This window comes from Lathamus discolor, chromosome 3 (assembly GCF_037157495.1).
Source record: "Lathamus discolor isolate bLatDis1 chromosome 3, bLatDis1.hap1, whole genome shotgun sequence".
NCBI lineage: Eukaryota > Metazoa > Chordata > Aves > Psittaciformes > Psittacidae > Lathamus > Lathamus discolor.
This window is the reverse complement of record NC_088886.1, coordinates 92,308,079-92,323,606: the sequence shown is the minus strand read 5'-3', so window position 1 is coordinate 92,323,606 and position 15,528 is coordinate 92,308,079. Positions and strand designations below refer to the sequence as shown.

General features: G+C 34.3%; 1 protein-coding gene across 1 annotated transcript in view; it reads left to right on the top strand.

Annotated features, from left to right (window-relative positions):
* Positions 1-15,528, top strand: part of PSMD14 (proteasome 26S subunit, non-ATPase 14) — a 48,554-nt gene that overhangs the window by 27,315 nt on the left and 5,711 nt on the right. Inside the window, exons 8-9 of the mRNA XM_065670588.1 lie at positions 10,838-10,945; positions 14,342-14,416. Coding sequence (XP_065526660.1) covers positions 10,838-10,945; positions 14,342-14,416 — 183 coding nt within the window. The remainder of the gene's footprint in view (positions 1-10,837; positions 10,946-14,341; positions 14,417-15,528) is intronic.

Genomic DNA, 15,528 nt, shown 5'->3' with positions numbered 1-15,528 from the left:
TTTAAGGAGAAAAACCTCCCGGTAAGTCATACTACTGTTATACCATGCTTGGACGCTAAATGCTTTTTATATTTTTTTAATAATTTTTTTTGCTACTGTTGTTTGACACAGATGTCATCTTCGAGGGTCTTTGTTCTCTTCAAGCAAATAATCTTTTGTGTGTTTATTTTGAATGCGAATAAATTCTTGTCCATCTAAACATTTCTCGATTACAGCTCTTATGTCATTGGTGACAGTACTTGAGACAACTGGAAGTCTTGTAATGTTTGTTTTTCATACATGTCTAGCTGCTACAGTCAGATTAAATTATAGTCTCAGGTTTCACGTTAAAAAAAAGAAAGTTTACATCTGTCATTTTTCTGGCAAGCGCATCCTTAAAAGCTTTGAAATAGAAGGAATCCCCAAATTATGAATTCCACTACTAATTAATATCATGATTTGGGGAGTGAGATTAGGCTATGGAATATGTATGATTTATGATCCTGGTTGGCAAGATCACAGATATTAAAACCTATTTTGATTTTAAATTAACTGAGAGAACAGATACATTAGAGCACAAGGGGATTTCTTAGGTTGGGTTTGTCTGCTTCATGTGCATTGATGCCTCAGTATGGCCTCCAGTGCCTCTTTGTATGTTAGGCAACTCAAGCCAAGGTGATTTCAGGGAATTACCTGCTTTTTCTCAGTGCCAACAAAAGCAGAACTGCTTGCAGAGGTAATTTTGCTGGTGCAGTTGCCACTATACTGGTGGGCTTTTGCTCATGTATGTAGCTATTGAGTCCAAGATCATTCCTCATTATACCTTTTACTAGCATAACTGTCTGGCAAAAAAATTATAGTGAACATGTGGCATAGAAGATTTTAATATGGTGTGTTTTGACTGAGATTAGATGTATTTAAAAACAAATTCCAAAATAACACATTAGCTAATTTTAAACCTGCCTTGGGGCAGGTCCATGCCCGTATAAATTGCTATGGCTTATAGTCAGTGAAGCAGCCATGGCTGTGCTAGTGAAGAATAACCAGGGCAGAGGTTATTTTCATGTGTCAGGAAGTTGAAATGAATTCTGATGAGAAACCTCAGGCTCACTTTGACTGGCTAAAGCATTAAAAAGCAGTTTGCCCTGTTACTGGTAGAAAGTGAAAACTTAACTTGTTAGCTGTCCTCATCTAGACACGTGTTCCAAACACCTAGGGATGATGATGCATGATTGTAATTTAAAAATTAGAATACATACAATTCTTATCAGTTAACAAACAAACAAACAAAAGAACAGAAGTTATTTTATGTCTTACTAAAGCAAATGAGAAAAAAAGTCATATAAAATTCTTATATAAAAATAAAACCCTCTTATAGATCTGTGGATTAAATGCCAGCTGCTTTAATGGCCATTTTAAGACTATGATATTATTGCATAATTATAGTAGGACACATGAAGGACAAGTAGTTCTAAATACTGATCTTATTACTTTCCATACATATTCTTGCACATGCAGTATGCTTTTTCATGACTCTGTACCACATATAGCAATTTTTAGGCTAACAATGTACTAGCGGTCTGTGAAATAAACTAACAACAGATCAGTGAATTTTAACTGAAGGTCAATGTTATCAGAACCCAGAGAGAAAAATCTTTGGTTTTTTTTTTTTGTTTAGCTGTTTGATTTCTGTGAATGAAGTCAAAGCAAAACATGCTGAAATATAGCCAGTGGGGCAACCTGGCTTAGCTGTTGCTTCATCTTGTACTTACTAATAAATCTTTCTTTTATTCCCTCCAGTGTTCCAGTCTGTGCATTGGAAGTTGTAATTCACATTTAGAATATTCCGCAGAAGCAGTAATTTCATTAAAGATCTGCAGTAAGCTAAATATTGACATTTCATATTTATTTCCCACATACATTTTGAGATGTCTGTACAGAGAGCTACATACCTTTGCCAAAAACTAAAAATAAATTTTTTTTGGACTTTAACTTAACAGCTGTTCCTCACCTCTTAAGGAAAATATAACTACACTAAACTTACTGTAACATAGTGTCTTTAACTCCACAGGCAGTAAGAAAAAATGCGGTTATTTGGGGGTTTTTGGTGGTTTTTTTTTTTTAACTGCTTTAAAATTTAAATCTTTATTATAATGGAGTCACCATTTGAACCAGTTTGGTTTTCTGAGGCAGTTCACTGATTGCCCTTGATTAATAATTGCTGGCATAAAGATTAGTAAAATATCCAAATTTTTCACAAGTCCATTTTGTGCATCTGAGTAGTTTATTGGAGCTTGTGGTGTTTTGTAGGATATGTAGCACAATCTCTTATTCACACAGAAAAATTTAATGTCCATTATACCATACTTTTTTCTAGCAAGGCACTGTCAGAATTATTTGTAGGAAGATCTGGGGTTTTTTGGTTTTGCTTTTGGTTGCTGAGGAAAAGACTTGTCTTTCTGATAATTTTTTATAAATTCTACTTTGCATGTTAATCACCTTCTGACTGATTAAAGCAAATCTGCTATGCATCTTTATCTTGTGCCTAAGCCATATCCTGCCACTTTGATTAAAAGGTTTTTACAGTGGTATTTTATCCTTATTTTACCCTCATTCAGAGGATACAATGAGAAAAACATGTGTGTTTGGGTAGCCAACTGAATCAATATAATTCCAGTTGTAAATGATTTCAAGAGAGTGTAGTCCAACTTTGTGGGCCTAGTCCACTGCATGGATAGTGTCAACAGAGTTCAGACCACCTCACTTAGGTAATCTCTTCTGGAATTGAAGGTTTGATACTTCATAGATGAGCCAGAATGTGGGCTGTAGTCTGAAACCATTTTGTTCAAGCAGTTTCTTTTCAGTGGAAGTTCTAAATTGCTTTCTTTTGTTCAATTTATGAGATCTTTAGAATTTTGTTCTAAAAGGAGTAACAAATGTGATGAACTTTATCATTTGTTCCTTTACTCATTTTTAAAGTGTGAAAAAAATGTTCTTATGATGCTCCTGGAAGTCCCAAAGAGGGACAGTTACAATGTATGTTTAAAAAAATAAAAAAGGGAGATAAAGTATTATTTGTCCTAAAATAGCTATTGTCTGGTGAGAAAGATACTTTATCCTTCCTGTACAAATAAAGAGCTGAGGAGAAGAGAGGTTAGTGGAGTTGCTGCTAGATGTCCGTAGCAAAGGTGTGTTTGTCCAAAGCCAAGGTCATCCTGAGCAAGACGAAGATCTCAAAGTACCTTAAGATGTTAACAAAGAAAAATATCTTCAAGTATTTAAATTTCTGTTTAGAATGGTAAAGCAGTCTACACCTGTCATAAAAGTATGGTGTCTCAAATACTGTACTTTGAAATGTAGCATTCCAGCGTATTTTTAATTCTTACTGTGCTAATGAGATTTTGTCCATTTTTCACAAGGGACAGAATTTAGGTAGGCATAGGATAAAATGCCACTGAAAAATCAGTGGCTGAGCAGAACTTTGTTTTTCATCTGCCGGATGACCAGCTCTGGAGACCTGTTCCATAAAACACTTCTCTTCCTCTTTTTTTGCCCATTGATACTTCCAAATCTAGGTGACAACCTGTGTTTAAGTAGTTGTATATATGTGTATATGAGCAATATGGTTTTGTTAATACCTGATTTCAGTTTTTAATTCTCTAGAGTAATATAGATGGTCATTTTGTTGAGTGCTGACCAAAGAATAGTGCTTTGTAAATAGTTTTGAGATCTCCTGCTACATTTACATTCCAGTTTCTATACACTACATTATCTCGACTTGCTGGCTGTGGGGAAAGGCAAACTAACTCCTTTTCCAAAACAGGTTTTGTGTTGCAAATCCTCCCAGCTTACAAAGACAATAGGTATGGTGAATGGTTCTATAACTTGACAGTCTAAAAGACTGAAACCAAAAGCAGACATCTAACAATTACTACTGTGAATATTGGAATTGCCATCTAGCCTCAAGAATATTCTTCAGCTGAACATGTCTTACGCTAGTTTTCTGAAAGATGCCACATTTTCAGACCTTCACTCTTTCATTAGCAATACTGCTTTGAACCCGTCCTTCTCCCTTGTTTGTTTGAATTAACCGCAGGATTGGAGGAGATGGTGACTTTTTTAAGACAGGGAAAAAGAGCAATCCTTGAGATGTGTGGAGAGACTGGTGTGTCATCCCTGAAATTTGGCATTTAAGATAGCCCACTAAAAATTAAGTTTGTGAGTAGATTTGAGCCACCTAACAAGATTTTCTTTATATACCAAACTCCTCTCCCCACTTCATGCATTTGTCTTAGTAACCTTTGTCTTAATAAATCTTCCCCAGACACAAGTCAATTCAACAGTCATTGAGGTACAGTTTGAAAGTGTTAACAAACCAGTAAATTGACTATTTCGCCACTATTGCTTTGGAGACGTGTCTTTTTATTGTGAATTATTATGCAGATAATATTTTACAAGAAAATGTGTTTTAAAACATGTGATACCTACAATTTTATGTTGGAGTATTTTATGCCTGGAACAACTTCTATTATTAAAACTGGACATGCTAACACTTTTCTATTGTAAAGGGAAAATTCAAAAATGGAGAAGATAACTTTACAATATGGAATTTTGGCTAGAATTTCAAGGGTACATTTCTGTACATTTGTATAATGTCTAGTATATTTAGATACTGTTACAGTACTGTGATATTTCTAAATGGTGACTGAACAGAGCATTTGGTGCAGTAACCTGTATATCAGAGGGAGAAACATCCTGACTTGATCTAGGCAAAAAATGAGTTTCAATAGAAGACTGATTTGGAGAAGAAGGAAGTAAATATGTGTGTGCTGGGTTTGATTACTGTTGGTTCAATAAGGACTGATGCTCTTTTTTTTTTCCTGAAGAATCACATTTGTAAGAGACTAATTGCATCTGCACTACAGTGTTTTCAGTTCAGGATGTGTTTTTCTAAACCTAGGCACAAACTATGGCAGTAGTAAAACAGTTCAATACTCCTATGTACTACTGGTTTGTTACTGCTTTGTTTGAAAATCAGCTTTTCTTTTTTTCTTTTTTTTTAATAGATTTGCACAAATTCAGAATAACATTTTGCATATTAGTAATTTTTTCTGGGATGCCAAAACTGTTAACATCAGTGCTGCTGTTCTAAAATTTGCTAGGGAACATCTTTTGAACTTGCTGGGATCCAATTAAGTGATGTATGTTGACCTACCAAAAATTTGCATAGGTTACTTCAGTTCATGCCCTTTCTTGAGACAAAAAAAGTTCCAAGAAGACTTCTTGCTGAAAAGTATTAAATGTTTAATTTCCTTTTGCTGTGGTGGATGTAGAATAGTCCATTTATCTTCATTAAGGCATATAGCTTTAAAACTTGTAGTTTTGCTACTTGAGAGTTATGGATGCATGCACTCACTTGTCAAAATAAATGTATTATACTGTAGTTCTCTCTCCTCCCAGTATGGATATTGAAGTTGTATTGCAGATTTGACCACAAGTAAGCAATTCTCTAAGGATGGAAAAGGAAAATGCACATACTCCTAGGAATATATTTTCCGGAGCTAAAATTGACATTTTATAAATAATTTCCATGTTGCAAACTTCAAACTCACAATCACAGCAATTCAGTGATATGCATTTGGCATGAGTCAGTTTCAGTTCTTAGTGCTTTTCATTGGAAATGGCATAAAAAGTAAGATTTCTTTGAATTTTTTATGTTGTGGGCTTACAGGGGACAGAAGATGTTCTTCACTTGTAGTTGTCTAACAGTGCATGGCAGCATAAATAACGAAATGGTCATAAAGCCAAGCTGCACTTCTCAGGTCACATGTTCCATTTCATTTTTAAAGAATCCAGAAACAAACTAAGCAGTTGATAACAGGTCAGTTGCAGGTGATAAAAGAGATTTTAGATGGGACATTACTTCTTTTGCCACACCTGGCATAACCACATCATATCCTTCACAGAATTGTCTTTAAGCACTGGTATGTTTGTTCATAAACATATGGCATAAACAATACATTGCTATTTGAATTCCAGGGACACAATACATTTTTAAAGATAGTCACCATATGTCACAGATTCTTCACTGGAAAAAATATTGATGTTAGAAATGCTTTAAATTTAAACAAAAAAAAAAAAGGCTGACTTATTTCTAACTGAAGTTTACCATTGAAACAAGCGGGTCTTGCACAACAGGACTGCTTCTTTCAATATTGTTGGTAGATTTGATATTGGTGGCATGTAAGAATTAAGTCTGTAAAGTACTCTTGAAATTCTTTCTCTTTTTGTTTTGTTTTGTTTTTTTTTAAATACCCCACAAATTTATGAAGACTGTTTTAGAAAACGTGTTAATATTTATATGGCATTCACTTTCTCAGAAGCAGCTAAAATAAGTGTGGATACTAAGCATCCTAAATTTTAATCAAGCCATTATTCTTAATAACTATGTATAGACTAGAAAAAGCCAGATTTTTATCTAGTTAGCAATTGTGGCATCCAGTGCTTGTCCTAGATTGGAATAACTATGTATCATATTAATTATAGCTATCCTCAAATTTATTAAATACACTGCAGATAATTGTAAGTTTTGTTTCTAAAAATATATTATGCAGGCTCTCCTGTGGGTTGTTGACCCCAGGGAAATGCTTAAGAATTTGCTGTATACTTATTGTCTTTTTAGATTATTATGCTTTTTGAAGCTAAGACAGATGTACAAAAAGATGCAGTTTTTATTTTGTATTGGCAGCTTCCAAATATTTAGTATCTATTTCCAAGAGCTGCAATTAGTAAAGCATCCATGGTACTGAAATCCACACATCCCACAAGCTAATTATATTTGCAAGGTCAGATTGAATACATATTTTCAGAAAAATAAAGGGTTATATAAATGTGTCTTCTACTTGGCTGTTATATCACAGTTTGTTGATCTGGAGTATAATGTGTACAATTCACAAATTTGTCTGATAACAGAAAGTGGTGTGTGATTGTGTTTATTTTACTAACCAGTATATTCACAGCAATCACTTCCAAATATCTCTCCAGTAAAGATGTGTTAATTACAAAACAGACAAGGTCTTCTATTATATTAAAGCTACTAACAAGAAGACAGCAGGAATCACACATGTAAATAGCATCATCAACCCCTATTTTAGTCCTCTGTTTTGATCTGTGAGTTGCGCATAGACCAAAGGTGCTATTAAAGACTCAGTATATGAAATAGGCAGCATTATATGAACAAAATTTATTCAACAAGAAAACAGACCTTTAACATGAATTTAACAAGCCTGAGAAATTATAAACTCTCATATGCTGCAGATTCATGCAGTGATAATAAACAAAAAAGGAAAGTAAGAGGTTTCCTTAAGCTAGCCAAACTGCTAATGGTTTTGTTATAAGCTGTCTGCTGTGGAAATGACCTCTGAAAAGTCTGAAGACACTTATACTAGGAAAAATTAAATGGTCAGAGTGGTGAAAGAGTTGCACTGCGGAAGTGAATTTGGAAAAGAAAATCTCTACCTTCATATTTCTGGAAAATATCCCAATGGCATAGACTTTTGTTTAACTTTTTAATGTTTTTACAGAAAGGGAATTTAGCATGAAGCTTGGAACCTGTAGTTTTCACTAAAACAGAGCATGCTGCGTTAGGCAATTTAAGTGCCATGAAAGCTTAAAATTTTTGGATGACAAATACTGACTTACAACAAGAATTTAAGTAACTGAGTAGCATTTTGTGCTGCTTTTAATTAATCCTTGGAAGGATTTTTTTGTTCAAAATACTGTGTCTAAAGTTTCCGTTGTAGAATACAGGGTACCCATGTTGCTGTCATCTGATTGCATCATGCTGTACTTCAAAATGCACAAACACGGAGAGGAGACTTTGACTTGTACACACCTCCAAGTGCTCACCAGGGCTTTTTTCTTGAATCTTACTGTGGCATAATTAACACCTACTTCACCCATTGCTCATTAGTACACTGGACATTAATGAGTCTATTTATTTTGAGATAATCCTCTAAAACAGGGACTGATCTGTGCTCACTGTGAAAAAACCTAATGCATTTCATAAGAATATGTAGGATTTATTGTTGTATTTATGTTTTTATTGCGTGTTAGCTCTAAATTTAGTCGCCAGGTTGTTGAGCATGTTAGTTTCTTTAAGATGGTTGCTATAGTGATAGCAGCAAATTCCTTTAATCTTAGTGTAGTTAAAGTATTTGGTTACCATTGGTTGTCACAGTGCGACTGAGACGAGAAATATAATTCACACGCTTACTTTTTGTACTCCTCTGAGATTGTAGAAATCGCAATTTCATCCATTTTTAAAGCTTAATATTTGTGATTTTAATTTTTCATACCACTTTCTGTTAGATTGATATTTGTTCTACTTAGGAAATACTTGCATTTCATTCCTTCAGGAGGACTGATAGACCAAACAGTCCTTTTCCACACAGATAGTACCTGAAGCATAGCAAAAATTACTTTTAGTCAGAACTAAGATGCTAGAGTAATATTCAGTATCACTCAGAAATATTTTAGCAGCTAGTTCTCATATTTTAATGTGAAATTTATTCAAACATAACCTTGAGAGCACCAACTGCAATGTTGAATTTATTATCAAACCCAACTTTTTTTATTATTAATTTTTATGTAGTTTTTATGACTCAAGTCATGACTCAAGTCTCAAAACAAATCCATGCTGGACAATGGCATTTGTTCTTGGATAAGCTCAACATTTATATAGTGAAGTTCTGTCAGTTAGACTCAGATCTAGAGACATGGCCGCTAGTAAGTTATAAAGCAGCTACTTGTCATAATAGTATACTGCCAAGTTCATGTTCCTTGCTCTTCAGGATAAATTTTTACTTGCTTGGCTTTTTTTCCCTTTATTTAGATAATCTCTGGAGAACTTGTGATGTGGAATTTTTTTGCTTTGCTTGACTTTTTAATTTATCCTGCCTGTTTGTTGCACTTGGGCATTTCCAGGTGCTCATAAATTAGAGCATCTGGTTAAAATGGAACACAGACAGACACATAGAAAAGCTTGTCAGAAGTGTTTTGGAGACAGAGAAAAATCTACTAGCAATAAAAAAAAAAAAAAAAAGGAAAAAATAGAATTGCTTTGTATGTTACCACAAAAAAATGTATAAATATATAGAAACTCAGATTTTTTTGAGAATTAAGCTTTCTTCAAATTTAATTATTTTTTTATAGCATTAGTATCAGATGGCATGCTGTGGCTGCATATTAAATCTGAATAGTGTTTTGGTTTTATTATTGTTCAGAAAGAAAAGTCACTGTTAACTCACTGTAATTGGGTCACAACCTAACATTTTTAATGAAGAAGATTATTTGGTACATTTTATGCATGCGGTTTTAAGATGTGACATATGCAGATGGGTCTGGCCAATCAGCTGAGGGTCTAGGCAATAGCCCTTAGTGGCATTGAGTCAACACAACTGAAATGGTTGGGTCTCAGAAGTAAATACAACAGGTGATAAGTTATTAGTCTTTTGCAATTTATGCTTGGATAATTTCTTTTGCTATAAACACTTGCCAATTAACCTTACTTCCACATGAATGACTTCAATATTTATGTTGTAATCCTACCAAATTGCATATGTGTTTAGTTATATTGGTGTAAATGGAGAGGAAAATGCTAGAACAAAGTGGAGACTCTAGCTTTCTCTGCCACCTTTCAGCATCAGTGATTTGTTTGTTCAACATAAAAGAATTGATTCAGGTCTAATTCCTCAAAATACCAAACCAGCCATATAAATGCATCTGTTAGTGTCTAACCCATATTATGAAGAGGAAGGGAATAGTAATGATTATAGAAGATTTTAAAATGAGATTTAAAGTATTTGGCTTAATGAACTGGAATAACTCTTCAAACATATGCAGACAAGATGCCTGTCCTATTTCTGTGGATGTACAAGGCTGTATGTGCACTTGTCCAGTTGAAACACTGAGCCCTAAGCAAGAAAATTTATCTTAAGATTACGAACCTGTAATGGCAGGTACCCAGTAAGGGTGGGTTTGGGTATGTTGTTGGTATGTTCTCAGTTCTGTTTCATCTCACAGGTCTTGGATAGGGGTATGGGTTTTATTGTGTGGGGCCATGAAGTCCTATTCCCAAAGATTTTCATGGAAAAATTCAGCACAGGACAATAAAAAAAAGTGATGGTTTTATTTTATTTGCACTGAAATAGCACCGAATATTACCTACTGTGTACCTTTAAATCATAAATGACCTTGGTTTACTTTTACTCTGTTTTTTACTCCTGAGCATGACACTGACAAGGACTTTTTAATCCATCAGACAGTTTATAGACCCTTTCGTAGTCACAAGAAGCAAAAAGCATCTGACTAGAAGGGAATACATGGGGCAAGTTCCTTGCTGGCTATAATTTTGTTGTCATTTCAAGTATTGTGGTAGTATAATTGATGTGACAGGACTGGGCTTTAGACTTGGTCCCTTAGCTTGTGCTCACTTTCAGTTTTAGTCTCTCTCTGTCATTCATTTTGATTGGGTAAGATTTAGGTGACAAACATATGCATACCGTTGAAGCTTAGAGTAAGCATACAGAAAAATTCCATGTTATATGATGATACCATGTATATAAAACTTACAGCTCTGTGGAAAAGGTAATAATTGGTGTCACCGTACAATACAAGGTAGTGTACTGTGCTGATAGCATAGCCGGCAGGAGGCTCTTTTTTATTAATATTATAATTAAATGATTTTCTGGATAAAGGCCAAAACCAGATGAGAGTTGACTGTGCCTTGTCCACTGTTGCTTGGCACTATTAGTTGCATTTTCTAAGAAGAATTGACTTGACATCTTGTTTTTTACAGGTTGTTATTGATGCCTTCAGACTGATCAATGCTAATATGATGGTCTTGGGACATGAACCAAGACAAACAACTTCAAATCTGGGTCACTTAAACAAGCCATCTATCCAGGTAAACCTAGTGTTGATAGTCCTGTAAATTGCAAGATTAATTCCACAGTTTTGGGGAAAAGTATCTAAAACCAGTAAGATACAAATTGTTTATTTTTCTCTCTCTAGCATTTTTCAGCATGCATTTATAATTGATGTGATTCATCAATGGAGTTGTATATGTGAAGGGTTTAAAATTGAGCCCTAAATTAGCTACCTAAGTGTGAATGTATGTATAAGTATATACAGCAAAGGTTAAAGTACAGATTTATGGAAATGCAGACTTTTAAAAGTGACAATTGATGTCATGTTATGTGACACAATATAGGTACTCGTTTCAGTGCTGCAATTTAAAATTGCTGCTTATGAACATCTTGGCTTTTCTAGAGGTAAATTATTCTGAAGCAAATTATAGAAAAAGTTCCCTCATCATTAATAATCTTGTCTTTCTGCTGTATGCTTATACTGGTTCTTGCTTCATATGTAATCTAGATTTAACCTTGTATTTTGTCTTAAATAATTAATCTCTGATTTTTACATAATGCAGTAATTTGCTGAAAACATGGTGGAGTAGGAGCTTCATTGGGGAAATAGGATGTTTGATCAGCTTCAACTGTAATGTTTCTTTTGAGTATGTTGTCTTATATTTCTTTGCAAGCATTTGTGAAACTTAAATATTCAAAGTTTGGTTTCTGAAGTTGACTTTCACTAGTAAGACAAAAATGTTGGTCTTCAACAAAGGAAATCGTTATTTTGAGAAATAGCTTCTGTCCTGAAGCACAGTATTCTCTGGAATGATTAATGCTACTGTGTCATTCTTCTGCCTCAGTGTTGGAATTTTTTTCCTATTTTCTCTCCAGAAAACTTTTTTTTTCATACTAAAATGCATGTATACTTGAAACCGTGAAGCCCAGTTCCTGCTCTTTTGATCCATTATTTGAACAATACAAGTAATATTTCTTAGATAAGTAGCTAAGAAAAAGACCCTACGCTAGTCATAGTAGAACTGAAATAAGGGCTGAATTTCTGCTGTAATAGAGTCATCTTTTGGGAATTACTAAATCACCATATCCCTGTCTTACAAAAGATCAGTTGTTTTTATTACTAATGCATTGAAACCCTTTACTATTTATAAAAATGCTAACCAAAAAAATCAGATAGTTAAAGAGTGTCTGCTTCAGGAGGTGGTTGTGTTTTACTTTTGATTTTTGAATCAGTAAAAACTGCAAACTATCATGAGTATGAAATAAGCAGCTAATACTCTTGATTGGATATAGACAAGCCCATGCTTGCATGTTTCAGGGCTTTTCTAACTGAGCTTCTCTGGGCTGTGTGTAATGATCTCCTTTGTAAACCCCTGCAGTATTGTTTTAACTTCATTATTTTAAGATCGCTGTTCCTACAGTGTGACATTTTGGCCATGCAATTTTTGGGTTTCTGTTGTTAGAGTGGGTATTTTTTGTTTGTGTGGGGTTTTTCTCAGTTTGGCAGTGTTAAGCTTAAAAATCACAGTTTAGAATGAAACTCTGTTCTTAAGTCTGTAAGGGCTCTTGCAGTTTTGTTTTGCTTTTATTCTAAGGTTATGAATAAAATTCTGACCCAGTTGGGGTCAGCAGCAAACTTAATATTGATTTCAGCTGGGCTGGGAGCAGGGATTTTAAGACATTAATTAAAATCTCAGGAATAAGAATAGTACATGGTTTGAATTCATGCCTTTTTCTGGTTTTGGGGGTTTTTTGTTTGGTTTTTTGTTTGGGGGGGGGTGTTTCTGGGTTCCCTTATCAGCAGGTTTATTACTTGCTCTTTGTGCATGTGATTTGAAATGCTTTTTGGAATGATGTTTTTCATTTGAAAAAAAAAAAAAACCCTATGAAGAACAAGCTTTGCTTTAAAGTGTTCTGTGGGCTTTCATTTAACCTGTTGCAGTGGCTAAACTACAACTGCTCTTCAGGTTTGAAGTGGAATAGTTGCTTAGCTTTTGCATTTGTCCACTGTTTTAAGGAGTGGTTTCAGAAGAGGAGGCAGAAGAGAGAGTACAGTTGGGGAAGACAAAGACGTTTGTGAAATTTTAGGAATTGTGGAAAACTCCCTAAATATCTACAACTGAATTTAAGCACAAACCCCAAAACCTCATTTTGAGTGGGGTAAGAAGATGGCAGTGTAACTACTTACTGCTAATAGTTTCAGCCATAAATTACTTTATTGATGATAAACTCTGTATTTTACAATTTTAATTACAGTAAGTGGCACAAGTAATGGTAACCTGGAACTGCTGGTTCTCATAAATGTAACCCTTAAAGTAGCTTTGTATCTTTGTATATGTGTCTGCAAAAGAAATGTGTTTAAAATGTATGTATGAGAACATTTTCAGCTTTCATACAGATAATTTTGGAATGCTGAAATATTAAGTTGCATAAGATGCAAATACACGTTCATTCTGTATAGCTCTAAAGAATATATTTAAACATAAATAGGTGCAATGATTTAAATATAAACAATATCACTAATTCTGCATATTTGATGTATGATTTATCATATCTCATTTCTAAATGTATACTTCATGTGCAAAATTTTATATGAAAAATAAATAGTTTTAGATGTGATGATTTACGATAGAATTTTCTTAAGCTGCCACATCCCCCAAATATTAATCCAACTCGCCCTGAAGTCATAAATGCACATAATAAATAATGTAATGCACATGAGCAAAATAGAAGATAACACAGGTAGGTGTCACTTAACCTAATCTCATTCAATCAGATTGTGATGTACGAGTTTAAGAGTTTAAGGCCAAATTTGTAAAGGGCATAATTATAATGAGAGAGGTTTGGTGGGATTTTAATTTTTTTTTTTTTTTTTTTCTTATCGAAAGTTCAAAAATAGAATTAGCTTTACTACCCAAGGTTAATTTGATGCACATAATCTAACCAATACTTGACATGTTTAATCACCATTTCAGGTGCTCTTTGTATTGTACCTTGGAGAATTAAGTTGGGAATTAAGTTAAATTGTTGTAAATAGATAGCCACCATTCCTTTGTTTGTAGAAGAAAGAGCCTTATTTTAATAGAAGTGATAACCAAATTTATTGAGAGAGGAAGGATTTGAGAGAAATATGTTCGTGCATATGTATCGGTCAAATGTTTGCAGGCAGTTACCACTTCTTCCTATGATAGTTGTTACTGTGTGAAAAAATATGTGGTTTAGAAATAGAAAGTATAACTGTCAGAGACTGACGAGAAATAGGAACAGGTATATTTACTGAATACCTACTTATAGTCTCTGTGTATTTATTTCTTCGTGGTTTTTATTTAAGTGATGTTTGAAGATGGCTATATTTAAATTAACTCTTCCCTTCTAATATTTCTTCATTTCAGTGGGGATAATTTTTTGTGTAAACTTTCCCCTGAATTTTACAGGCACTAATTCATGGACTGAACAGACATTACTATTCCATCACCATCAACTACAGGAAGAATGAACTAGAACAGAAGGTAATTGTTTTAGCTTTTATTCAGAGGACAAAGAACACTATACACACTGTGTATTTAAGATTTGAGGCAAAATTCTGATTTCAACTGCTGATACTTTTCAGTAGGTGTTTTAACTCCTGGAGTAGATGTCTTCTCTTCCAAAAACCCATGTGTAGTCATGATGATGAAACCTTCCAAACCACATTCTAAACTTTCATATAAATAGTTTGACAACATTTTTGTCCCTATGTTTTATGGAAAGTTCTCATGCTGTTCTCTGCGCTTAGCAAGTTTGTGCAGAGTTTCAAGCTGAAAGACACACTAACAGCCTTAGGTTTTCACAGACTGGAATTCCTGAGGCTAGAAGACCATATTTTACAAAATGGAATTGTATAACCAAGGAATCTCAGGTTTTAATTGTCTATAATCACTTCAACAGAAGGTGCTTCCAGTTGGTATGAATAGAGCTCCCTAAGACTTCACCAAGCATCAGGAAGTGGTGATGCCCTGCATTTACAGAAAAAATACTGTGCAGTTAGTGACAGCAAATAGTGTCAGTTACTTTTGTATCAAACTTTCTCAATTACAAGTAAAATATAGGTTGACAGTCTCAACCAAGAAAGCAAACAGAGAAAAAGCTTACTTACCTATGGAAGTTTATTCTTGAAGAGCCAGATTCTGTCCTTAATTATGCCTGTGTATAAACTGATAGCCCAACTGGTAAGTTGGAGTTTATGGTGAAATAGTCAGAATAGTTTTCTTAGTTTGACTTTTAGAGGGGTAGAAGTAATAAGAAAACTCAAGCTTGAACAATGAAAGAGTATCCATGCAAGTCAGGGAGTTGAAAAGAATGCTGAAAAATGCATAACCCTTTTTATGCATAGTATCAGAATTGCAGGACCTTGCAGTTAAAGGAAATAGTAGCTGATTCAACAAAACCAGCTCTTTCGGGAAATGTCAGTGAAGCTTGCAGAGGTCACTGTTTCTGTTCAGATACAAGTGTGGCCAATCCAGTCTTTCTCAAGTTCCAAATGTGCGTTTTCTTTAATGGCTTTACATATGTAAGTTTTATTACCTTTGCAAGTAGGAGCATAATCTTGACCGAGTTAGGAAAACTTTAATGTGTGAGGTGG